Genomic DNA, 27911 nt, shown 5'->3' on the forward strand with positions numbered 1-27911 from the left:
ATTGGTATACAAAATTATTTTGTGCTTTAGTTTTGAGATTTTTAAGTCTATTGTTTACTGAAGGAAAGCACAGAGCCTATCCACTTTGTAAAAAAAGTTAACAACAGAATATGACAATGTTTATTTTAGGAAGGACAGGATAAAAGGTACTTAATGGATAGAGTAATGGAATTTCTTGACAGTTCAGAAGTTAACCAGAATACAATCAACACAGCTGCCATGTAGTTACCATAGAAACATGAGTAATTCTTCTTCAATACATCAGTGGATAAAGCCAAAAATGAAACAATAATGTTTGATATATGTCAGATTTGCCGTGCACAACTGGCACCTTCAGTCTAAAGTCTTTCTTCAAAATAGAAAGACTGAAAAGTTGTGATGAACTTAACCTTTCTATATTAATGTTAATATAATGTGAGTCAACATATAGGCAATTAGTCTGTGTAGAAATTACAATGAAATATCATGTATATTAAAATGAAAACAGGGAGAAAAATATCATAACTTCTATACAATATACTCATGTCAATAGAAATCCCATTTTGTACATGTATTACTTACATTTTTAAAATTTATACTTTCGTGTTCAGTATATTCTTTGTTAGTACATGTATAGATTTAGTTTATTTCATTGAAGTGTTAAATATTCTATGGGTTAATAATATCAGAATTTAATCATAGACTTATGTCCTTTAAGATACTTAAGTAATACATAAAATTGTAATAACTGTTACAATATGAAGTCTGCAGCAGACGATATCTGTGTAAAACTAGCACATCGACGCTAAATAAAAAGGACGCTTGCACAAAAGGGTTACTGATACAATGTAATTTAAATAGTGGTATTCTTATTGCTGCAGGTTAATCACGTCACTATTTATAACTGTCATTATGCATAAGCCAATTGCTAGATACTGTGCATTAGACAACTTTCACATTCACTTCCGTTCCCGAAAAGTTCTTCAACTCAGATCAATAGGCTTAAGATCATGTGACATTGGGAACAGAAGCTATATTTGGTTACTGCAAAGAACGATACATATATTATCAAAGCATTTCAGATATCATGTGATTGGAGACGTATTTCTACATTACCATTACTGTTCTTGCATTCTTCAAATCCAATATAGTTTCTCTGCCTATGATAAAGCTGTAAACCTGTTTCCACCAGATTCAATGTAATTGGTGAATGTGACAGTCATCTATGAAAACTACTTGTTATAAATTGAGCAAATATTTGGTGCATAATGTATATATTAAGTATATGTAACAAATATTGACCCTGATCATATCATGTGCTCTACTTTAGAAGTACTTTTACTCAGGACAATATTTCATAATTGATTTCATAAACTGTAGTAAAGTTAAATTATAATTATCCACAGAGTAATAAATAAACAGTGCAACATGTACAAGCAGAAGTTAATAGGCTTTATGTTTGAACTAAATTTGTTCAAAATGCTTAAAAATTTGAATACAGGGGACTGTAGGTTGAGGTTTTACTATTACATGTATATACTGTAAATTCGGAAATTATTGTGATGTTTTTTATGCAAAAAATATGACTTGACATTAAATCACAATAATCAAAATTCACCTTATGGAATTTTTAATATTATTCATGTTGTTTTCTCATTATCCCAAATTTAAAATATCCAATTTTAACTTCAATGATGAATGCAGGCAATAACATCTGATTTTTCATTTAAATATTGAAGATTAGTAATACCATGTGTTTTTCCTTGCTCTAGGTGAATGACAATCAAAATTTACTTATATGTGTTACCTATTGTGTACATGTGCTTCCATTTTTAAAAGTAATTTTAAAAAACACGTGCCAATACCTTGACATTCAGACTATGCAATCAATTTGGTGCATTGTTAGATACTGTGAAGTTGGTACATTGATTCTGTGGCATTAGCTCTTTTTTAGCTAATTACATTTCTTGCTGATTGTGAATTGTGAGTTTTTTTGTATTTTACTTGATTATATTTTTATTATTATTTCCTAGATACAGGTAAAACTGTTTACTCTTACCCAAAAAAGTAAAATTTTTATACATACTATAATCACAGTCTGTTCATACAGCTGTCTATCTGTCTGTCATACCATTTGTGTATTTATAATTACCTCGTAAACTCAAATAAAACTGTCCAATAGATTTTAACGATATGGAGGTTGATTATATTTTGCAGATGTGTAGATGCAAGGGGAGATATTTTTTTTTAGTTGGTATTGTTTTGACAACCCAGTCACATGTTTGTACATATACAATGAAAAACATTGAAAATGTGTAACTTTCAATATATTGCACATGTATTAGGTCCATACTATTTTTATTTCTGTTTTGTTATTTATGGAAAGTAGTGTCCAATTTAATCTCTCAACTTTACTCTCTAATGACAATGAATCTCATTGAAATGTGTGATATATGTTTTTTGCCTTACTAGTATGTTCTTTATTGTAGCTCAATTATTGTGGTTGGTTGTTATTGTTATATCAGAATAAACAATATTAATAATGTGTAAAAATCAATTCTATGGTGTTTCTGAAATATGATCTGGTATGGAAGTATCTGTATACATGATGCTGCTAAAAAAGGCAGCAACTATTTGTTATTTTAGTTCTTTATATGTTATTCTCTGTAAGAATCATTGGTGAATCATAGAGGAGAAATCTCTGCCATTGGTGAATCATAGAGGAGAAATCTCTGCCATTGGTGAATCATAGAGGAGAAATCTCTGCCATTGGTGAATCATAGAGGAGAAATCTCTGCCATTGGTGAATCATAGAGGAGAAATCTCTGTCATTGGTGAATCATAGAGGAGAAATCTCTGTCATTGGTGAATCATAGAGGAGAAATCTCTGCCATTGGTGAATCATAGAGGAGAAATCTCTGCCATTGGTGAATCAGAGGAGAAATCTCTGCCATTGGTGAATCAGAGGAGAAATCTCTGCCATTGGTGAAATCATAGAGGAGAAATCTCTGCCATTGGTGAATCATAGAGGAGAAATCTTATAATCTTAATCAAAATGTTATCTAAGATGCAGATCATGTCTATTTAAGTGTCTTTAACTTGAGGTGTAAATTATACCAAATGCATTGCAAGTTTATCATCAAAGGGAGATAACTGACTTTTCCCCATCATTCTATCGTAACTTTGAACTCCCTTTTCTGCATCCTCTGACACTTCTAAGATGACAAAAACTGTCAATTGTCCTTAATAAACCATAAACTATGTGCCCACAATGTTATTTTTTTGGTGTTTTTTCTGAGCATGATTCATTTCTTTTTTTTTGCCTGATTCTTACAGGTTTCATTCCTTATAACCTACTTAATGGTTGAAAGAAATCAAAGATGAGCTGAACTTGACAAAAATAAAAAAATAAAAATAAAAAACAAGAATGTAATTTGTAAAAGTAGGAAGATTTTGCTAAAGATCTGCAAAATAAAAGCCAAATGGTTGTCCTTTTTTAGCATTTAAAGTAAAAAATTTCTGTCCATGGTGTCTTGTTTTTCCCTAACTGTAAGTGAAGTGCAACGAAGCACTTGACTTGTTCTTGCTTAAAATATTAAATTAAAACTTCTTATTATTTTCTTATGAGATCTAACAGTACCTTGGTTGGTCTGATTCATAAGATTGAAATTGTCTTGACATGTTTTGGTAGTAAAATAGTTCAGTATTGTTAGCTGTAATAGGGATAGATATAGTACTGGAAACAAAGTTAATCACCTTGCATCTCCATCTATGTTTCAACTATATTTATAGGACTACTTATATACTGTTCTTTAAGCATTAGAAATGTAAAAATGACACCATATACCAGAGATGACCTTTAAGTAGTACAGGATACTTATGAACTTCCAAGTTTTTTATTAGAAGGTTTGTGTTACTTTTAAGAGTTCTAGTTGCTTACAGCTAATGATGGTTGAATTAATCACCAAGATGCCTCATAGTAAATTGATAACAGTTTATATGACAAAAATCTTGATGCTCTTATTATCTTAACAAATTGTAGACCAATGAAATGTTGAAATAAACGATTCAACATGGTTTAATTGACTTTGACCCCCACTTTTGACAAAGCTAATCATTATGCATAATTATTAAAAAGTGTACTTTCTGATAGAATTCTACAAGAAAATGTATACCATCAAACCAAAACAAAGAAAAAGTTGCCGAGTTAAATACATATTGCTTACAATCATTCACAGTCGTTAATTTGTCTCATTCAAATATTAATCATACAACATTCCTTTATAATATTGCAGGTAATTTTACCTGTCTTAACACCGTCAAGCAAGCGAAATGGTAGCAACTGTGGATGTTAAGTATATAGTGAACAATTTCAGCAAAACTTTAATAGACGTATCAAAGATGCTTGTCAAAATTATTAGAATTTGCAAAGGATAATAGGTCATGCGTCATCCTTTTTTCCATGAAAAAGCAAAAGACACACATGTTTCATCTTATGATAGATGATAGACAAAATGATATACCGATTTCTCTTTTTTTTTAATTGTTAGCCAATCATTGATTCACAATATAAATATTTTGTCGACCAAGAAAAATAAATATGTGTATTTGTCGTTATAACGTAATGGATAGCCCTGATATTATTTCTGTGACGGTGATGTTAATTATTTATGGCACTCCCCGTTTATAATATACCCCTTATTCGTCATTCAACTTGGCAAACAAAAATTATACCAGCAGTGGCAAAGCATGGTTGTCGGGTAGATTGAGGCGGTTTTAGGTTGAAACTTTAATTTCTCGCTAATTTTACCACAAAAGATATCTACATTACACCCACCCTAGAAGAATATTTCAAAAAATTAACCTCACAATTTTTACTGTGCGCCCTTAATCTAAAGTCCTTGATCGGCCCCTGTACCAAACGCTTTGATTTTTACAAATATTGGCTGATAATACCTATGAGTGTACCAATTACCATGTGTTCTACGGTGCAATAAAAAAGTAAGTACATTTCAAATGTCACCAACCCGGCAAATACAGTAATCTAATATGACCCGAGACTCGTTAATAATTCTACATGTTTGATACGTTCTAAATACAGTGTAATAAATTAGAGCTTTCCTTCATACATGAAATTAATTGTTATATAGAATTAGGTCATTTGACTGCTATAATGGACAGAAGGAATGCATTTCAGAGAAAAGGACGAAATAGTGGGGAATTTATTTCCCGTCTAAATTGGTATCAACAAAAGCCCAGTGGTAAGCTAATGTTTTTTTCGAAAGTTTAATCCCTTTTCTTATGAATTTTGTGTTGAATGTTTTGGAACGTTGATCAAGAGATATGTTGCATTACGATTTAACTCTATCCCAAAAGGCTGCTCGACATGGGTATATGATAAGTATCATTACCAGGTAATGACAATAGAAGCATTATTCCCATGTATTAAGATCACATTTCTAGTTTTACAAGGTCTTCATCTCCCTATATTTTGCCAATTAAGTCGTACACAATTTGTGTTGATGTTTTCATATCTGCCTACAGGTAATTGTCTGGACCTGGTGACTTCTTGTTTTTAAGGTGTTAATAGCTTTGCTGATTTCAGCCCTTGATGGTCGGCAATGATTGGTAGCATGTTTCCATAGCAGGTTGTACACGCATTGTCTATTTGGTTCTCTGTTCTCATGTCAGATGAAATCTATGTAGCTGGATGACAATTAATGCTTGTGTGGAAAAATGGCTTCTCCAATAACCAAATAACCGGATGTGTATAACACAAAACCTTGCAAATAGTTCTCTGTTTGCATTAATAGTACATAAAACTTTTGTACTATGACTTCATTAAACCCAGTGTTCGGTTCCTTCTTTTGGATTTATCTCATATCTCTCTTATGAGGCTGATATAATAGATAATCTGATCCGAAAGAAAGAATATCGTTTAGCTAGATCGTTTAATCTCAGTTTCCGCTATATAGGCGACGTTTTATCTTTAAACAATCCTACTTTCGGCGATTTGATACATCGCATCTACCTCAAAGAACTTGAGATAAAGGATACTACAGACACTGTGAAGTCTGCCTCATATCTTGACCTACACTTAGAGATCGATGGTAAAGGAAAACTATAGACCAAACTTTACAACAAACGTGATGACTTTTCATTCAGAATTGTCAACTTTCCTTTCATATGTGGCAACATCCCTTCAACACCTGCCTATGGAGTTTTCATATCACAACTCATACGTTATGCAAGAGCTTGCCGTAACTACGCAGACCTTTTGTATCGCGCTAGACTTCTTACAATTAGGTTTCTGGAACAGGGTTATGTTGCTACAAGGTCGAAGTCATCACTACAGAAGTTTTATGGTCATCATCATGAACTCGCGGATCCATCTGCACCATGAAAACTGATTTGTTCAACATGTCATGATTTTCCTTTCCTCTTTCGTCTACCCCGGACTTGACTTTTTATGTGCAACTCGGCGGGGGTTTACCCTACTGGTGCACCTGGTCCATGCTCCAAGTTTTTTGTGGAATCCGAGTTGCTCATTAACTTTTGTTACTTTGTATGTATTATTTTAGTTACTTTATGTTCTTTGTTGTGATTGTCTGTTTTCCATATCTGGTCTTTGTCCCTGGATTACATTCTTTTGATTTCCTCTAAAATCAGGATTCCCTTGATTACACGGTAGCTACTTATTGTGAAGTATGCATTTCCTAAATAAGCGAGCACAGTGAACTAGCTTCGCCATACTTGAAATTTATTTTTTACTATCACGAGCAAATCAAGAATATATCAATATTAGTATTAGCTGGTCTGATTCATAATTATTACATGTTGTGTCTCTATATCATATTATTGTGTTAAGTGTTATTATGTCATCTTATGGACATCATGAATGTTGAATATAAATTCTCCCTGAAGGACTATGATTGGATCATAATATAATTTGAATTCATAATTTGTACAAAAGTCCGAGAATAACCGTACAGGTTGGTGAGAAACAGTTAAGGCCCTACCCTGAAATATATCGAAATTTCTTAAAAAGGGAGGGTTTTCTCTAGTTTTATTTTCACCGACAAAATTGTTATATGGCGTATTTTTCCGGAGTTTTACGTAGCCCCGGAGTTCGATTTTTTAAATTATACATTACCTGAAGGAAAACAAACTTTCTCAGTTTGTGTCAGTCAAAATTTACATCGAATGATATACAAAATGTAGATGTAAAGTCACTTTAGATATCCAGATGGCATGTAGTTCTGAAAAAGACGAAACTTTTGAAGCCAATGTTGATGTGCCCTTACTTGAACACAGTGGTAGGCCTTTGAAAAATATGACGAGATCAGAGATGACTCATTTGCTTGTCCATTTATTAAATGCCATCTTTTGTAGGAGACCGGAGGCTATAAGTAAAACATATTAAAAGCAAGTTTTTTTTTACAGCAGTCTACTTTAAAAATCCTTGTTTAAAGTTAATAAAATTTTATTATACACTACCATCTATACTGTCTGTACAAATTATTTTACAACACAAGTGTTACTACATGTACTTATAACCACTTGTTTCATCCATTGTGTTAGCTTTGTGTATTGCTTGATCAATTTATATGTTGTGTCAGCTAAGGATAAGAAAAATGTATTAGTTTTGTGTGACTAAACAGATTATAGAATTCCTTGTCGGATGTACAGAGCTGAACAGTGTCCATGCAGTCATGACTTTCACTCTAAATACAATAGTGTAACAGTATCAAAGTTGAGATATAGTACTTTCATGTGCTTAGAACCATATGAAACAGCAATAGTAGTTTTGTTTTTTTATTGTTTACTAAACCATGACCTTATTTTGTCGATTTCAGAAATATCCCATGATTCTGCCCATGCTCCAATAAATTGTATATAGGCGTGAATAATAGAATTATTTCAATGGTTTATTTTTTTTCAAATCATAGATCAGTGTGTTTTGAGTATTTTCACAATCACTTTTTATTAACAAATTATTATCAAAAAATGTATAGGGAAATGTCTTCACAAGTTGATTTTTTCTTAGCATTTTAACAAATTTTCTTTGAATGAGCCTTATTCTACTTTCATTATACGGTGTATGTGACGTTGGGCAAAAACAGAGATGCACGGACCTCTGTTCCATGATTGTACATTGTATCTGGATTTACATGTGTAAGTCCTTTACCAGTTTTGAAACTGTCCCTGTTAAATCGGTTTTTTTTTTCTGGATGTCATATTTTACCAAAAACATACTGTTAATAATGAAGACTCTAAACATTTTCAGTGCATTTTGTCAACTGGGAGAGTGGATGGGGTTATTTGCTAGGTTCTGCTCACAGAAATTGAATCTGCACAAGCATTGTAAAGATTTTTTTTTAGTTTGATAATGTTCATACATGTACATGTACTTTCATCAGTTAAAACAACATTGTTTCGGAGGTAATCATGTAAGAGTAGTTCAAAATTGTTATATATAATTTTCAGAAACCTTCCTGTTCTGATAATTTTCTTAGGGTATAGATGCACAATACAATGCATGAATAGAGTCTTATAAAGACATGTCAGCCTTTGAATCTGGTTGTCATACACTTCTGGCCTACACTAACTACAGCATTTCAAATAATGACATGCAAATGTAATGATAATTTAGTTAAATACTTTTACATGTCATATATGCATATTTTCTGCCTTAAGTCATAAATGATACATTAATTTATTCTAATTGATTGATAGATTGACAGGTTTACACAAAATTTGAATAAAAAAAAATATGATTGTATACACAGGATGGATAGGATTATTGGTCTGTGGTTTGTTATATTTTTTCTTAATTAACACTTAGGAAGGAATAGATGGAAAAAAGTACATGTGTACATGCATGTATAGAACTTTTTTTTATAAGTTGATGGCTAAATCTATATTGGTGAATATTGATATTAACACAGTAATGAATACAATAAGTTTATACATACTTTCAGATGACTCTGAGCAAGCTAATAATGCAGACCAAATTTCCCGCATTAGTAACCCTGAATTTTTGGAGGAACATCAGCAGGTGTCTAATAATAATGTACTATTCAAATATTATGAGAATGTTGAGGATTGGCAATTATCCTTTCTGGACAACATTAACGCAGGCTTACCAAGTGTCAAGATTAGAAAGAAGAAAACATCTAATATGAAAATGGATCAAAGAAGAACTATACGTCAGCACGAGAAGGCATATTGTCGTGTTTCGAAGCCACCAGAACAACCACCATCCTTGGGAAGAAGGAGACAAATGTTATACAGACCTACAAATTCAATGCTAGACAATGTTGGAAGTTTTGTTACATCATTCAGGTAGTTTGTTGGAAGTTTATTCTACAAAATTAACCCCTCTTTAGAATTTTAAAATTGCTAAGTTAACTACATATACATGTATCTCTAATTTAAGCAGTCTTACAAAATTTAAGTCCTATGGCCCTGGACAGTTCCATTATGTTAACATACATTCTGCAAATTGGATGCTTTAGCTCAATAACTGAAAGAAAATAGCTGGACAAATCATGTAAGCCCTATTTGGACAGATAGATGGACAAATGAACAGGGGTAAAGTAATATATATAACTGTTACTAAAAATGAATTTGAAACAACAAAAATACATGTAGCATGTATATATACCGTAACTTGTACTTAAATTGTACATTACATGTATAACAATATCTCATTCTAAATAAACTTATTGAGTAAGGGTAATGGTTTATCTCTATTCACAGCTTAGAAATTTTGCAGAATGGCTAAAGGACTTGGATTTTTGTAAAACATTCCCAAAAATAGAGGCTTTTAGATCAATTTCACTATTCTGTTAACATCATAACTTAGATCTGTACCTTTCTTCTCCCATTTTTTAGCTTTGAAATTTTTGGAGATGTTTATACACATAGAAATGGAGGTGTGGCGAGCAAAATGATTTTGATTTTTTATTAAAAAAAATGAGAGATGGCTGAACATTTTTCAATCAATTTCAATAACCCATATAGGTACATAGCTTTTTTTTTATATCAATTTTCTTCCTACTGATATCACCTGCATCTCCGAGAAACAAAAAAAGTTCTAAGGAAAACCTATGAGTTTTTGTTTGTTTGTGAATCACATGCTTCAATTTGGAGTGCAGGGATATATCTTTTTCTATTTCTCACTTGGGTATCCCAGTTTAGAGACACTTTGTGCCATTATTTATAAACTATGTACATTTTACATTGTACCTTCTGTTTCTGTGTAGACGAGCCACATCAAGGATTTACAGAACCATGCAAGGAAAAGAGAGGCCAAAGGTCAGTTCATTTGTATAAAATAGACCAAAATATTATTTTGTTTACACATTTGCTATATGATACACAGATAAGTGAAAACTGTTTTAAGTTTCAGATTAGCTATTTTTCTTTCATTTTTGTTTCCAATTAGTTTAAATTGGTTTTTCAAGAGTTGTTTTTATAAGATGAAGTAAGAAAAGTTTTTGTATTTATGAAAATTTGTTTCTTAACTATATTTGGATTTATTCAAAAGCAAGAGTACAGTTTGCTTCAAGTATTAAGAAATTAAGTTTTATCATACCTCCTGCAAACAAAGTTTTTTTTAGAGGGGTATATAGGAATCATTCTGTCTGTCCATTTGTCCACATTTCTTGTAAGCACAACTCCTAAACTGGTAAAGGGATTTTGATAAAATTTTATAGGAGTGTTGGATAGCAAATGTAGATGTCCATGAAGGAATATGATTACTGTCAGAGGACTCCTAAGGGAGATAATCCAACAAGGGTTTTATATTTAAGTCCATTTGAAGCGGGGTATTTTTTTAGTTTAAACTAAACTCATAATTTATCTATATGTATTAATTCCTTGACTCTTACAACCATATTTTCAGAGAATAGAAAGAATTAAGATAAGACTAGAGGATATTAAAGACAAGCTGACTTTGTGGGCAAACTCAATACGAGAAATAGAAGGTAATGTTAAGCATTTGTTTTACCATTATCAGCCCCTACTATCGACTGCAGTCAGACTGTACCAATATTTACAAGTAAATAATTCACAATAAAATTTAATATGATTGAAAATACATACATGTAGTTTGAAACTAAATATTTAAGTGGTATGAAATGTTCGTTTGTTTTTCTATCTATTTATATTTTCAATAAGAAGGACTGTACACTCAAATAACTTTTACGTTTCAGGAAATCAGTTCAATTTCAGGCACATCCTTGTAGCTGTAGAAGTGGAAATTACAGAAAATGAATTTTATGATGTAAGAGTTGCTTTTGTGGCAACTTCTACTTATATCTTCACAAAGAAGAAAAATCATCATTGTTTTTTATTTTGTAGGAAAGTATGGAATGGCAATCATGACATATTTCAAGTTCATTCGATGGTTATTGTTTCTAAACATTTATTTGTCAATAGTCATGCTACTGTTTGTCATTATACCAGGAAGCTTTATGTTACCATACCGATTTGAGCAGTCACTTAGCTTTAAAAACATGACAGACTATAAAACCACAACAATGTGTTCTAGACGATATCAACTTTATATTGACAATTTTACTAAGAAACTCTCTGTAGTAGATAAGATATTAGACTTTTTAGAAGGGACGGTAAGTTACTTTCTTGTTTTGATATTAGACTTTAAGTTTGTTAACTGTAATATTGGTAGTAGTACATGGTCTGAAATAACCCCCTGTGCACCCTTCCCCCACTCATCAACCAAAAGATGATTTTTAGGAACCCTTATACCTCCCAGTTATGAATCATTTTGTCTCCAAAAATTAAACTGAAGCATTTTTTTATTATTTGGTCACTTTTGGTACAGCCACAATTGATACTAGCTGGGTTCTTTTGATGAGTTGTGCCAATTTTCATAGTCAGAATTTTTCAGAAATTGCAAAAATGGGATTTTCAATTTTCTCATAAAAGTTGCAAAAATGGGATTTTCAATTTTCTCATAAAAGTTGCATAAATTGGATATACAAGTTATTACTAAACCAAAGCAACTCAGATTTTGTATCATCATAACGTTTTTGGTACCAATGGAAAGCTGATATATTGGGCTACATGATGACATCTACATATATTTAGTTTCTTTACACATGTTTCCCAAGGAAGACTTGGATGATCAAACAAAAGTGTTGTAAATTTAGAATACATGTAGTATGCTTAAGGAATATTTTCTTATTTGTAGGGTTGGATGGAAACCAAAGTATTATTTTATGGTGCATATTATAACAAATCAACAACAGAGACAGTTGAAATAAATCAAGTGATAGAGATCCCAAAAGTAGTTACAGAGTCGACAACGAGACGACCTAAAAGAGACATAAGTGAAGTAGATCTGAGTGGCAATGTTTCTGTACCTTATGTACTATTTATACCTAGTAACAAGACACAACAGACAACCAATGATGGCAGTGAATACAAACTAAATTATAATATGGGTGTGGCTTATCTATCAGCTGTTGCAGTTTGTTTGATCATCAGCTTGGTGAAAGTTGTAAGAAGGTGTGTATTCTACCAAAGAAAGTGTGTATTCTACCATAGAAGGGGTGTATTGCACTATAGAAAGGGTGTGTTGCACCATAGAAGGGGTATATTGCACCATAGAAAGGATGTATTGCACCATAGAAGGGGTGTATTACACCATAGAAGGGGTATGAAGAGGTGTATTGCACCATAAAAGGGATGTATTGCACAATAGAAGGGGTTTATTGCACTGTAGAAAGTGTGTATTGTACTGTCTTCAGGCTTGTAATGAAGTTTCCAAAGTTATTAGTGATAATATTATATCATATCTTTGCTTAGCTGCTGTAGCAGTTGATCAGCTGATGGATGCCTATACAGTCCACATTTCTTTGATTACTTTACTTCTGGTATCAAACTCCACATATATGTTTGTTTTGATATTCATTCTAACTTGACCAGATATATGTACTGCTCAGTCTCAAATACTGAACCAATTCTGATTGGTGATCTCTTTTAGAGAACAGCTGACAGGATATTTGAATGTTTTCATTCCCTTGAGAGTAGAAGAATATTGTAAATAGAGAGGGATTGAATTACTAGTATTTGAGATAATGAAGTAAAAAGGTACATTAATGATCTCTTACAAAACCATTCATGCTAATAGTGCAAGAAAGAATAGAATATTTCTAACACATTCATGTCATTTCATCTACTGTACTCAATATGTCTGCTCATTTTTATGAGTACATATACAGCATTTTGTTTATCTTACATTCATTTTATTTGCATTGAATCATTATGTTTTAGCTCTGCAAAGAACATGAAAGCCACATATGGTAGAGAGGGTAAGGCAGCTAAGTACAGCAGTCGTGTATGGGCAGGCTGGGACTTCTGTATCTGTACAGAGAAACACGCTAACTCTAAAGCTGCCAGTATTAGAACAGATATTGTAGTAAGTAAACAATGTTCTAGCTGGCCTATATAGAGGTAAGGAGTGCTCCTCTTCCCTTTTGATGTACACCTCTGCCCTACTGATGAGAAATTAATTCTGTCACTAATACTTCATTTAATTACTTTGTTTTTCAGATGCCAGCAAGGGCAGGTTATCAGCTTTTTGTGTTATTTTTGGGTTGGCTTACTCTCATGATTTTAGTTTATAATTTTGTCCTTCTGCCAATTTTTCTAGCTGAAACTGAAATGTATGAGGATTATAATATAATGTTGATATTTTACACAACAAGTGCACAAGTATTTTGAACCTGGAGATCTACTTAGTGTGGAGTACGTGATTTACAATGACAATGAATGACTAATTTGAATGGTTCACAAAGAGTGATCATAACTACATGTACCATCTTTCAGTATTGGGACTTCACATGAAGTATTGTGAGAAAGATTTTTCAAAAAATTAAAGTGTTATCAACAATTGAAACAACACCTAACACTTTCATAAGTTTTAACAAAACAATAGCTTGAATAAATCTGTAATTTTGTTAAAACATATGATTTTCTGTATTTAGTCAGAATTACAAGACAGTCAGAAGAAAAGACAATGGAATGCCATGACATGGAAACATAAACTGGAGATTTACAGTCTGAGAGTTATAATTAATGTTCTGATAACATTGCTGCTGGGTCTCAGTCTGGCTGCTATTTATAAGGTCACAGAGATTATGATGCAGGTAATTTAATTGTGTCTTACTTATTCATGTGACTTGGTGGGTTCTTAGGTAGTAAAATGATGTTGTGGAAAGAATACCTATGAGACAAGAAGCCATCAGTAATTATCTGTCCAGCTGAAAACCTCTATGTTTTCTAGAATATTGTGTTGTTGATATTGAATTAAGAGTTTGATGTTAAGGAAAACATGACCATTCTTTTTGAGAGGAAATTGCATAATACACAAAAACTTCAATATATTTAGTGACGAAGTTCCGGAGTATTAATGAAAAGCAACAAATGGATTTTAAGTAGTTATTCATAGTTATATGCATTTAACTATTGTGTTTTCTATGTGTATTAACAGCTTGGCTTTCTCATGAAATATATTTGATGTATTTTAGATTTGATTACTAGAAAATGAAGTATTGTTTGTTATCTTTCAGTTGAACTCGCAGTACCATGACAAGTTAACCAGTCTGATGATAAGCTATGCTCCCTATCTGACTATAACTGTATTGAACTTAGCTGTACCTAAAGTTTGCTGGAGACTAACTGTGTATGAAAGTTATCTACATGAAACTGAGATTAAAATGTCTATAACAAGGTACCTGTTTATAAATGTCTCAAGCCAGCAAGATAAAAGGTCAATTTCACTGAAACAAAACAGATATTGACACATTCCAGCATGAATTCAGAATGTAGAAAAAATTACCTAAATTTATGGGTCTGAAGAAAGGGGTGGATTCAGTTAATCACAATGTTGGCCTTCTAAGTCCTCTACATTTTTACAAAGAAACATTTAACTCAGTTAAAGTTTATAACCAAAACAATTTTCAAATTTGAAGTGAATTTTGATGGAGCTGTATGTTAAAATGGAATGCACACATCAATATTATGGGCTCTGTAAATAAAACGTTAACTTTTAGGCATTTTTACCACTTTTTTTGCAGTTTTCTGTTGATGTTTGCTGCAGGCAATGAATAAAAATATATTTCATATGTAGACATTTTCTTTAAAAAAAATTGATTTTGTTTTAGGCCAAAAAAAAAATGTCTGTTTAGGGTTACATTCCTCCCAAAAATAGGGTAGGTAGGTAGGCATTTGCATTTTTTTTTTTTCATTTTATTTTTTCTCGACTAAAGTTGAGCCTATATTTGTAAAATAGCATCATGTTTAAGTCATGAAAGTAGATGGTTTTAAGTAGAAAATTTAAGTTTTAACATACGCACCTATTAATCATATCTTTTATTACAATACACTTATTTTTTGTAGGAATTGTGAACAAAACATAAGTACACTGTATTTATGCTTAGATTTACGTGATATAAATCAGTCTCCTATTCAAATGCTATTGTGACCTGGTTTTAAACGTACTGTCGGTTTTACCGGAAATGATCCGTATTATACCGGAAATTGGCGGAAATTACTGAATTTGTTAATTTTGGAGAAGAAATGTATTAGGGTTGGGAGAAAAAAATTAGGGTAGGTTGGGAAGCCCGAAACAGACATATTTTTTTTTGGCCTTATAAGGATTTTGTTAATCAAATGAGGCAATTTTTTTCTGAAGGATAATATGAAAAAATACAACAGTGCTATAATTTTTCAAAGCTTGAAAATGTAAACCAGATCTATAGAGAGTTGACTGGGCATCAGTTATATAAGGATTGACTGCTTTATTTTTTCAGTTTATGAAAAATAACCTCAAGAAAGTGGTGTACGTTAAATAAACTGCACAACAGGTTATTTTCACCACAGGCATTGAGGTTACCGATAATCAGGAGATATGTAGAAGTTAAAATTAAGAATGATTAAAGGAGTAAATGGATCTATCACTTTCATGAATTTATGTCTTTTCTGATTTGTTGTTGTTTTATGACAGGAGTATATTACTGAGATTAGCATCACCAATGGTTCTATTGGCATCAATCTATGTAGAGATCCTGAATGTAGATACACCTCCTGTCTGTGGTAATAAAAGATGGGATGACAGTTCATCTGGACTCACCAAGAAAATTGTTATCAAGGTTACATTTCTACTGATAAATTGTTATTACACATTCATTAATCTACTTTTGAAGACACTTACTTGAATGTATGTTTTTATGCATTAATGTGCATATTGATTTCACAAATATTATAGTTTGACAATGTAATTTTACAACTGTACTTTTTGTACATTTTAAACAGTTTCATGAAAGCGCTATTTACATATACATTTGCACTATTATAAGACTCATCCCATATTTTGTTTAAAAAGAGATGCAATGAGGAAACACATGTACACTGAAAAGATAATATATATAAGAAAGATGTTCTGTGTTTCGGTGTTAGGAGAACTACATAGGTCAGCATTATACAGATCTCATGTTCTCTGTTTCAGTGTTTGGAGAAATACATAGGTCAGCAGTTATACATATCTCATGTTCTCTGTTTCAGTGTTGGGAGAACTACATAGGCCAGCAGTTATACAGATCTCATGTTCTCTGTTTCAGTGTTTGGAGAAATACATAGGCCAGCAGTTATACAGATCTCATGTTCTCTGTTTCAGCGTTGGGAGAACTACATAGGCCAGCAGTTATACAGATCTCATGTTTTCTGTTTCAGTGTTTGGGAGAAAAACATAGGTCAGCAGTTATACAGATCTCATGTTCTCTGTTTTAGTGTTGGGAGAACTACATACTTATACAGATCTCATATCTCATGTTCTCTGTTTCAGTGTTGGGAGAACTACATAGGTCAGCAATTATACAGATATCGTGTTCTCTGTTTCAGTGTTGGAAGAACTACATAGGCCAGCAGTTATACAGATCTCATGTCCTCTGTTCAGTGTTGGGAAAACTATATAGTTATGCAGATCTCATGTTTTCTGTTTCAGTGTTGGGAGAACTACATGGGTCAGCAGTTATACAAATCTCATGTTCTCTGTTTCAGCGTTGGGAGAACTATATAGGCCAGCAGTTATACAGATCGCATGTTCTCTGCTTCAGTGTTTGGGAGAAATACATAGGTCAGCAGTTATACAGATCTCATGTTCTCTGTTTCTGTGTTGGGAGAACTACATAGGCCAGCAGTTATACAGATCTCATGTTCTCTGTTTCAGTGTTGGGAGAACTGCATAGGCCAGCAGTTATACAGATCTCATGTTCTCTGTTTCTGTGTTGGGAGAACTACATAGGTCAGCAGTTATACAGATCTCATGTTCTCTGTTTCAGTGTTGGGAGAACTACATAGGCCAGCAGTTATACAGATTGGCTCTCATGGATGTTATTGTTTCAATGTTTGTCATATTTTGTGGGAATTTTCCAAGAAAGTGAGTGGTTGTTTTACTATGGTATGACTGGTAAAGATTAAATTTGCTGCGACTGGTCTTATGTAGAAATCTCACATAATAGTCTTTGTATTTTCAATTGCATGTCTGTAATTTTTTTCTCTATTTTATAATGGTGAATAACGTGAACTATTTACTGTATGAATTGCATACCAATGTTAGTAATTCCTTTTGAGCAAAAGGAGAGGATAAATTGGCCACTTTTCACATTTAAATGAGCATTATTTGATAGATATCAAATTTTTAGAGATTATGATAGATGCACTCAACATTGGAATCATTGGCCATCCATCCTTCATTCCATATGCCTTTGTGAATTTCACCACAATAGTTTGACTTCCAATTGTTTGGCTTGATTTCAAATTTGGTATGTGGCTTTATATGATGGACCATAAATTGTAAGGAGTTTTGGTTGCCGTCCAATATCAACTTCCTATATTAGAGAGGGTATACATAGCACAACTAAGTATACAACTTTATGTAAAGAATTGTAATGTTTATCAGGTTTTGTACTTAAATCATTCCATTTTGTATTTTAGATTGATATATGACAGATGGAAAAAATACCGCATTATAAAATTCCTTGGTCAACAAGAGTTTGATTTGCCTCGTAGTGTTGTAGATTTAGTTTATTCTCAGTATCTATGTTGGTAAGTATGTATAAGTAACAAAAAGTTACAACCTATTCCTTTATGCTATATTTTCTAGAATTTTCATTTACATGTAATATAAATCTGAAATTCTCAAACTATAGGTAATAAGAGTGCACTGACTTGACGTAAAACTGATATACGAATGGGGCTTAAAACTCTGTGAAAATCCAAGGCTGTGCAAAGCATTTTATGTGGTTCAAGTCAGATTTGTATATCAAAGTTTTTGTCAAGTCAGTACACTGTTATTGTCTTTAAACTTGGTTTTTTATTTTAAAATGACAACATCCTGGCAACATCAAAACAATGTAACATTTGTGATCTCACAACAGAAAGTTATATTAAGTCAGTTACCGTATAACACTTGTAAATTTAGCATCAATGCATTTTGACTGCTCAGATAGAATGGTAAGATGCGTATACATCTATGTATGCTCCCAAGATACAGAATTGTAACCTTATTTTAATCAGTGGCAAATTCCATGTAGGAGAAGAGGAAAAACCAAGAACATTTATATTTAAATAAAAAATATAGGTGCACAGTAGTTCAACTAACATTTATTCTCTGAAAGTTACACTATTAATTAAGGAGTTTGGGAGAAGTTGTGGAAACAACTGTTTAAAGTCCATTGCCAAGTCCATTTTAGCTTGTGGGAACCCAAAATTCATTAAGAAAAAAAAATATTGAAATACCATTTATAGGTGTACCCTGACATTTCCTCATAATCAAACAGACATCCTTATCACTATATACCACCTCCCTCCAAATAAACATCTTTATTACTATATACCACCTCTCTCCAAATAAACATCTTTATTACTATATACCACCTCCCTCCAAATAGACATCTTTATTACTATATACCACCTCTCTCCAAATAGACATCTTTATCGATATATACCACCTCCCTCCAAATAGACATCCTTATCACTATACACCACTTCCTCCAAATAGACATCACTATATACCACCTCCCTCCAATCAGACATCCTTCTCACTCCAAAAAGACATTTTTATCACAATATACCAACTCCCTCCAAATAGACATCCTTATCACTATATACTACCTCCCTCGAAATAGACATCCTTCTCACTCCAAATAGACATCCTTGTCACTATATACTACCTCCCTCCAAATAGACATCCATATCACTATATACCACCTCCCTCCAAATAGACACCCATATCACTATATACCACCTCCCTCCAAATAGAGAAATATAATGAATGATAGGGAACAATGTAACTGAATGACAAGTATGACATATCATTTCTCTGTTTACAAAGGTCTAGTCTCACCAATTATTAAAATTGAAACTTTATGATGTCATAAGGTATTATATTGCCTGACTTGATATATTTGTCCATTAGTATTCAAGAACAGTTAACCATTATAAATTGTTTCAGTTTTTCTACCTAATGGTTGAGTGGAAAAATAAATATCATAACATGTCTAAAATGTTGACAGTCTTTGTAGTCTATCCAAACATAAACTTCCCTCCCAATACCTGACCATTTACACATTAACATTTTAGATCTTACTATCAAAGTAGGTTAACATTTGTCAGGGAGATCTTACTATATAAGAAATGATGTGAATCATATACTTGGTACAAATCATTGATTTTTAAGTTTTCTTACAAAAGTGTGAATTGTTGTGATTGTTAATTTTTGTTATTTTTTGTGATTGTTAATTTTTGTTTATTGCAGGTTGGGAATGTTCTTTTGTCCCTGGATACCACTAATGACAGCTATAAAATGTTTGATATTGTTTTACTTAAAGAAGGTAAGAAACTACACAATTACTGATCAATTTTATAAGTTCCAGATCTGCAGAATGTTTTATCTTTCAAGTTGCAATGAATGACTGTTAGAACTATAAAATTTACATTAAACGATTCCCAAGGATATGAAGCATCTAGTAATTCACTTAGTCCATAGTGAAAAGAATTATAATGTAGTCATGTGAATCAGCTTTAGCCTTTATAGATTCTTTCGCTCTTGAGAATAGTTTTAAGATAATTCACTTTGAGAATATTATTTTCTGTTACAGTTAACTTTAATGCATAATTGTCGGCCTGAAGATCGACCGTACAGAACATCACGATCAGTATCTTTGTTTATGAGTGTTTTATTGTGGTCGTACATACTGGCAGTAATCCCATTATTTTATGTTATCATGTCGTAAGTATCTCTATAAACAGTGTGTAATATCTTACCTAGAAGTCAGATTTCTTAGATACCCTGCAACTAATGTACATGTACTTCCCTTTTAATGCAATGATTAACAAATGGTTTTGGGTAATATCAGGAACATAATTCAATCAATATGTTTTTTTTTTTTTTCTCGTCGGAATATAGCTGAAATATTGCTGCTCGGACATTAAACCCCAACAAACAAACGAACAAAATTTTTTTTTTCAGGATGCACAAAAAAGAATTTTTTCTTAGTTTTATAATTACTAATGATAATGTTAGTGATGAGATACATAAAGTCATAGATTTCTATTGTTCTTGGTCATACATTGTACTCAGTTCTTGAATATCAATTTCAGATTGTCATAAAAATATTTTTTTAGATTTTAGAGCAAAAAATTGTAAAACTAACATATTATTTCACAGTTGAAGTCAAAAGTGTTGTGGACAAATTGTTAATGATACAAAAATATTCTTCATATTACTTACGAATTCAACAACAAAATGATGAAAATTATGATGCATATTTTCAGTTTTAATTACTGTGGAAAAAAGTTTTAAACATGCTATCTTTTATTAAACAAGAAATGCTTTTAGTAAGAAAAATTGAAATGTTAAGTGCCAATTTATTTTTTATTATATATGTTGCATGTATTTGTAATACAGTGACACTAATGAATTTCAGGTTTACATTGAAGGTAAAGAGATGTCTGAGTTAATTGAGCATGTCATACACTTGACTGCATGAAGTTGTGAACACAATGTTCTTTACTACTATTACAAAGGGGAGATAACTCCGTTGTCTTCGCTGTTATTTATCATGTTAATGAGATTCCATCTGTCTTACTTGTTCAATTTATCAATCTTCCTTCTTTTCTCCTTTTAATTGATAACCAAATATTTTCTTTCTTATAAACAATTTTTATTTAAAGAAATAAAAGCAAAGATAAGTTGATGTTTTCATGTTTCTTTCTTTCATCTCTTTAACTTGAAACTAAGTTTGGATGGTATTAAAAATAACCCAGTCTGTCCACTTGTTTGTCTATCCTGGTAGTACAACTACCTCTTAACTTTAAAATGGAATTTTATAAGAAGATCGGACATCATATGTAAATTTCTGTGAAGGATAGTTTTGAGTGCCTGGTGTCTGCCAAGGGAGATAGTCCAACTTTAGGGTAAACTTGTTAGTGCATTTCCTCTTCAGCATAGGGAGGCAGTCATTAAATGTGGATGTGCATAGATTAAGATCATTTATGTCAGGTCATTACTATGGCAGAGTATCCAACTTAACGGTTTAACATAATTTAAGTCCACTTGAAGTAGGGGATCTTGTTTTTGTGGTCACAGTATTTCTAGTGACAAGGACAAACATATTGTATAGGTGGTTACACTGGTGCATAGTTTAGTGTGCTGTTCTTTGAATTACTATAAGTGTAACAATGAACTTTGAGAGAGATATTTCTGTCCATTTATATGCCTCTTCAGCTTGATTTTTAGCTCAAATGGAAGAAATTAATGAAGAAATTGTTGCATTATATCTTTAAGTGTGTATGTTGTATCCTTAGTTCTTATAACTTTTCCAGAAATGAAGTGGATTTCGATGTCAAAATAATTCTCCACTACTAGATTGTTTTATATATGTACAATAATATGATATAACAGTATAATTTATGCAAAACAAGTGACTAGCTACCTAAAAGTTTATCAACTGGCACAAGTTTTGGAAATCATTACTTTTATATCACTGAAAAATGAAAGACATTGACTCATGCCAGCTGCAGTACTGCATGATTGTTGTGTTGACCTGGTGTGTACAATTGTTGATTATTTCACTATTAGCCCTGTTGCATGACTGCCACAAAGCCTAACATTTTTATCGTCACTATTTCATTCTATGAGCTGTAAAGTGTACATGTTAAAGTAAAGAAGTACAAAATGTAGAACATGTAGGAAATATAATGACCTTTGACATAGGTCAATTCTCTATCAATATATTACTGCTCCATAATGCTCTATTATATGCTGACATAGTTTATATACTGTAGTAACTTAAGGTGTATATGGCTGGATGTGAATGACACATCAACTCTTTTACACATTTCATTACAGTGGTACATGCTGATGTAGTTAATATATTTTAGTAACTTGTTTGTGTTGCTTGTTTATCAGACTGGATTATTATAGTTGTGTTCTCGTGGTTACTGAGAGATTTTTATATGTCTTTTTTTACAGTTATTGTAGTATACTGTTACCTCTATTGTTCAAACGGTAACTCAAAATTACTTCCAGTAATTCCTATGAAAACTGGGGTGAATTGTTTATTTCCATTGATGTAAGCATTTAATTTTTAATAATACCAAGTTCTAAGTTCACAAGTTATAGGATTATAGGATAATTTTTCTTTTGGTCTATCATTCCAAATCTGTACTTTCCATAGCATGTGCCTTCAGGGATGCATATTGTGGGGGAATGTATGGATAATCAAGTTAAGTCCAATCACCATTGGTCAATTCTTTTTTATTTGATTCGCTAAATTGTTTATGCAGATTGTCTTTGTTTCCTGTTCTAAAGTTTTGGTCATGTTCTTCGATTTTGATGTATCTGAATTGTCCCATTATTGATGCTTTGGTATTTTTTTGGGGCAGATATTTATAACTATATGTAGACAAGCTAAATAGAAACAGAGGTATCGTGTGCTGATGGCACAGTTCTTACAACTTTTCATATGTGTCAGAAACTATGCCATGTGAATAAATCACTTTCACAATCTAAATTCAGAAAAGTATCAATCTTGAATTTAGTGTCCATACTTGAACATTTTGATCTGCAACCCTTTCTATTTATCTTTTTTATTGAAAATTGGTGAAGTTGAATAAATTTAAAAAACTTAATACCTATGGATTCAATCTGAACAGTTTTTCTAAATTGTGATGCCTACCAGTGCACCAAATTTTCATGAATATATTGAAAACTTAAGTTCTTTTCTTCTGTATTAATAGATTACAACCAAGCCAGAGTTGTGGACCATACAGACTGTATAATGACAAGGATGCTACGATATTTAATGCTGTAAAGTACCTAGTGAGAACATGGCCCAGTGGTGTCCAGAGCTTTCTTGCATATCTTTTTAGTGTTGGATTCTGGTCTGTTGTTATTGCAATACTCATGTAAGAGAAATTCTACAATACTTAATAATTTCATTTTCACATATTTTGATATGACAGGCATGCAGGTTGATTTTAACTCCAGTTTAAGCTCTGCTTGACTCAAATATTGAAAGGAATGGGTGAAAAAAAATTCTAAGAGGTCATTAATATTTTACATAATGTTAAAACACTGATTAGAGGAAAGGGTTATTTATTTCAGATACAATATGTCAGAGGTGTTCTAGGTCTAGTTAGTTATCATTTAAAAGCACTAGTAATATTCATTTTAAATTTTCTTGGTTTTCATTGGTTTTCAATGTTCAGCTGTAAATTATGATTCTAAATGAAATGTAAGTTGAAAATGTTGTTGATTAAATGAAATCCACAAGGAAAGTTTACCAACTGTATTAGTCAAAAAAATTATTATTTTGTAAGTAAGTTAGGTTATTTCCCTTGTGTTGTTATTCAGTTTGTTGATCTGTTATAGCTCTATCTTTATTTCAGTGTTACTTGTACATGTATATGGATAATATTTATTGGTGGTCTGAAAGAGAAACAAAAATACCTTATTGATGAGGTATACTGGGTAAGATAAAATGATGTACACTAGTGCTAGTCCAGTCATTACAAATGATGTACACTAGTGCTGGTCCAGTCATTACAAGTGTTGTACACATAGTTTTCTGAACTTCAATCCTTACTTCATGTCACTAAACAGAAAGAAAAAGAATCATGTGTTTTTTTTAATTATAGAGGGTAAGATGTATCAGACTGATGGAAAAACAATCTAGGTTATGGGTTACTTGTACTTACCCTTGCTATACAATTCATACGTGACAGCAGTTCATTAAAAATGAATGAAAAGATTCAGCAAATCAACACAACAATCAATAATGGAATTATACTGAATATAAAGGTACAAATACATGTTCATTTATTTACCTGGGGTTAATAATTTGCATATTTTAGTTGCATGTATAACCACATTATTAAAATTAATTACAATACTTTTAAACTTTAAATTTCTACTCAACATTACCGGAAAATTTCAAACGTAATGATGTAGTAACAATAGATTATTTATTAACTTCACAAACTTTTTCGTCTTGATCCCTCATCAGACATGCTACAAAAACTCTTCATGCATCAGAAATGCTACAAAAACTCTTCATGCATACAGATGATGTAAAAGAGTTCATATAAGTCCATTGTATTGAGTCATTTTCTATTGACAGGAAGCTAGAGATAAGAGGTACCTCATAAACCTACTGAGGGGTGAGAGGGATGAAGTAGAAGATTTATATCAACAGTATAAACACCTGAGGAGACATGATACTGAATCTAAATGTTAATAATTCATCATCTTTGTTGTACATAACTGCTTAGGTGGTTGCTTCATGGATCTTCCACCCACATCAAGTCATCACATGATCGAGATGCTGCCTTAAGTAAAGACACAAAAGAAATTGTTACTATTTTCATGCTGCTTTATTTATGACACAAAAGAAAATCCCATATTGACCCATCTGATTGTAAATATATGTGTACACTGTAGACTGAAGCTGTAATGAGCATCAGGTTTAATACATTGTTGCAACTGAAACAGATCCTTTTCAGACATGCTGGTTAGTTAATCTGAAATAATTATCCCCATTAAATTTGTCTTTAATTGGTTCCATTTCAGGACTTTCCCTTCAGAACAATTGTTGATTGAACTGTTGTCTTTAAAGGAATTCTGGCTTGTTGAAAAATATGTGTGTGTATTTATCAAAAAGTTAAAAAAGTTGGAACAGGTTATTAGGTCAGTGACTTTGTACTCAGGATGGACATTTCCAAGTTAAAGGAATAAAGACTGAATTTTTAATATGTTGTAGTTTTATACATATTATACTTAAGAATGTACAATTATTTTAATGTAAGTTTTGGTGCTTATACTTGTTTTCTATTATGTGACATTTATCATCCACACAGCATGTATGAGTTTATACAGTAATAGTTGTAGGAGGATTTATTTGATTAAAACTTTAATTTCAAATTAAAAGGTTAAGGTACATTAATGGGTGAAATTGGCCTCTTCATATATGTGAAAATTTATTTTGTCTCATGCAAGGTTTTATTTTCTGAATATAAGTGGTAAAATAGAAAGTGAAGTTGAACTTTCTGTACTTTCCAATTTAGTTGCTTTCAATTTTTGCTCAAATTGTAAACAAAAACAGAAAGTAAATTTGGTGGGTTAAGAATTGTGAAGGCATCTCAAATTAATTTTTTCCTGAAGATTTGTCAGCAAATGATAATGACAGGGCACCTGCTGTTGGAAATAATTATGATTTGACTGTAATATTATAAGAAATAAGTTTTTTTAAATACATTTGCTAGGTATTCAATTTTATTGAGGTATGATAGTGTACTTTTAAGTGTTCTCATTACAAAATAAGACCATGTGTAAATGCTTGGAAAACTATGATATGATTTTCTGAAATACAAACTGCAGATTTCTAAAACTACTGTATGGATGTCCCCTGAAGCTTGCTTTTGGGGTTTTCGTTGTACTTGTATGTTCTGTACTGTATGTTATATAATGAACTTACCAGTAGACATTTTCTCAAGTTGATGATTAGAGGTCAAATTATCATCTTCATAAAGTGAAAATCTCAATGTTGACTTTATTTGTTAAGTAAAAAGAAGGTTGTATGTGGTCACGGAACATAATGTCTCTTGTAAAAATTCTGAGTGGTTGTTTTCATTATATTTTTGATCTTTTTTTTCTGAGTACATTTTTTAGAATTGTCTGTTAGTGAGTTTTCAGAAACAGAGTATTTGCTATATATTTTATTTTTATTTATTTAAAGCTTTTGCTTTTTGATAACTCTTTTTATATTGCTTACTTCAATATGTATAGCTGAATTTGATTGATAAGATCAACTGGTCTAAAATATTTTTCTGGCTGGTTTGTTCACAAAAATATCTTTACATGTGTATATGAGTGGGTGGTATATATGAATCACCTTTTCTGACCATCATTCTTTATATAGATGTGGCATACATTGTAAGTGACTTTGGATGCTGTCTGATATTGACTTCCTGTACAAGTGGGGATATGCCTAGCAAGACTTTGCTCAAAAATTTTCTTCGCAAAGCAGTTATATCATGCTCCCCTTTTCAGGTTCCTCACTCATCTACTTCCTATATACTGATTGACTTCGTCATTTTTTATGCTGTACATAATAGAAATTTTCTTAACATATTTTTCTGCTTCTATACGAGGGAATGCTTAGATATTTGATATGATGCTTTTGCATGATGACTTTTACACAGTCTTCTCTTTTCAAGTTCCTTGCTTATCTACTTCCTGTTTAACCATAACCTCAGTGTCTCCCTTTCCAGGTTGAGTGGGGGTATTCTTAGAACAACATAGCATGTAGCCTCTTGCTTTATTTATAGTTCTGGAAATCAGGTCAGATTAAGGAAATATTTAAGTGGAAATTTAAAAAATATTTTAAGTTTCATTCTTAATCAGAATCTTATTCTGTGTCAAACATTAAATCACAATCCAAACTCAGAACTGAATCAATCTTGTATGTTGTGTCCCTTAGCTGTTATGGGTTGACCATTGCAGTTGTGTCCCTTAGCTGTTATGGGTTGACCATTTCAGTTGTGTCCCATAGCTGTTATGGGCTGAGCACTGCAGTTGTGTCCCTTAGCTGTCATGGTTTGACCATTGCAGTTGTGTCACTAAGCTGTGATGGGTTGACCATTGCAGTTATGTCCCTTAGCAGTTATGGGTTGACCATTGCAGCTGTGTCCCTTAGCTGTTATGGGTTGACCATTGCAGTCATGAATTTGTGTTTATTACTATCTACTTCTGCGAATTTGATTTTTTTTATATTTTGTCTCACATTTAGGAAATTGGTGTAACATTACATTAATGGCATTATCTCAATATTATAAAGATATCACAATAAGTTATGAATTTACAGAAAGTAGAGAAAAAGTCACAAGAATGTATACATATTGGCACTGCATGATGCTGTGAATTCTGATGTTTTGAATAATTAACCTAATATAAAATATTCAAATGTTTAAGCTCAATGAGATAAACAAATATCCAACAGTATTATAGGTCACATGATGAATTAATTAATTGAATGTTTTTATGTTTCCTGATGTGTTCTTTGTTTTTTTTATATTTCAGCCAGTAATATTGTACTTAAATATATAACTTATTTATTTATTAATACTAGGGCACTTTCATTATTGTAGAAGTAGGTGTACTTTGTGTATTAATCAAAATATATACCCGGTATTTATTTTAAGATCTGACTCTTGTAAGTTTGCTATATATTTATTTTAAATTGCTATTGTTGAGTATATGTACACTGAATTTTATGATTTATTACACATTTTTAAGTTTTGTACATCTTTATCAAACATTAAAACTATCACATAACTAA

The 27911-nt window shown here is 31.9% G+C and overlaps 2 protein-coding genes across 14 annotated transcripts in view; both read left to right on the forward strand.

Moving 5' to 3' along the window:
* The window catches only part of LOC148618414 (transmembrane channel-like protein 7), a 31045-nt gene extending 26984 nt beyond the window's left edge, over positions 1–4061 (forward strand). For all 12 annotated transcript variants that reach the window (XM_088577306.1, XM_088577302.1, XM_088577303.1 and 9 more), the window contains one exon: positions 130–4061. In XM_088577306.1, coding sequence (XP_088433432.1) covers positions 130–225 — 96 coding nt within the window. In that variant the 3' untranslated portion in view covers positions 226–4061. The remainder of the gene's footprint in view (positions 1–129) is intronic.
* A 1025-nt stretch (positions 4062–5086) lies between these two features.
* LOC148618415 (transmembrane channel-like protein 7) lies at positions 5087–27911 on the forward strand. Of its 2 annotated transcripts, none has more exons than XM_088577295.1 (17): positions 5087–5240; positions 8961–9324; positions 10248–10299; positions 10889–10970; positions 11347–11615; positions 12200–12516; positions 13285–13429; positions 13998–14159; positions 14583–14743; positions 16019–16163; positions 17352–17449; positions 18007–18117; positions 19829–19904; positions 20172–20302; positions 23314–23481; positions 23965–24046; positions 24696–27911. In XM_088577295.1, exons 1-17 carry the CDS (start codon positions 5153–5155, stop codon positions 24810–24812), a joined length of 2568 nt encoding a protein of 855 aa, XP_088433421.1. In that variant the 5' UTR covers positions 5087–5152; the 3' UTR covers positions 24813–27911. The 2 variants fall into 2 exon arrangements, with proteins under 2 accessions (XP_088433421.1, XP_088433422.1); XM_088577296.1 differs by lacking the exon at positions 5087–5240 and adding an exon at positions 7104–7295.

This window comes from Perna viridis, chromosome 4 (genome assembly GCF_037379345.1).
Source record: "Perna viridis isolate PV_CMFRI_1.1 ecotype Kerala chromosome 4, ASM3737934v1, whole genome shotgun sequence".
In the NCBI taxonomy this organism is placed as follows: domain Eukaryota; kingdom Metazoa; phylum Mollusca; class Bivalvia; order Mytilida; family Mytilidae; genus Perna; species Perna viridis.

Bases quoted from the DNA above. Each gene is read 5' to 3' on its own strand.
- LOC148618415 (XM_088577295.1), top strand. From the start codon at position 5,153: ATGGACAGAAGGAATGCATTTCAGAGAAAAGGACGAAATAGTGGGGAA. The intron at 10,300-10,888 runs GTCAGTTCATTT...CCATATTTTCAG, and splicing joins AAGGAAAAGAGAGGCCAAAG to AGAATAGAAAGAATTAAGAT. The intron at 10,971-11,346 runs GTAATGTTAAGC...TTTATTTTGTAG, and splicing joins CTCAATACGAGAAATAGAAG to GAAAGTATGGAATGGCAATC.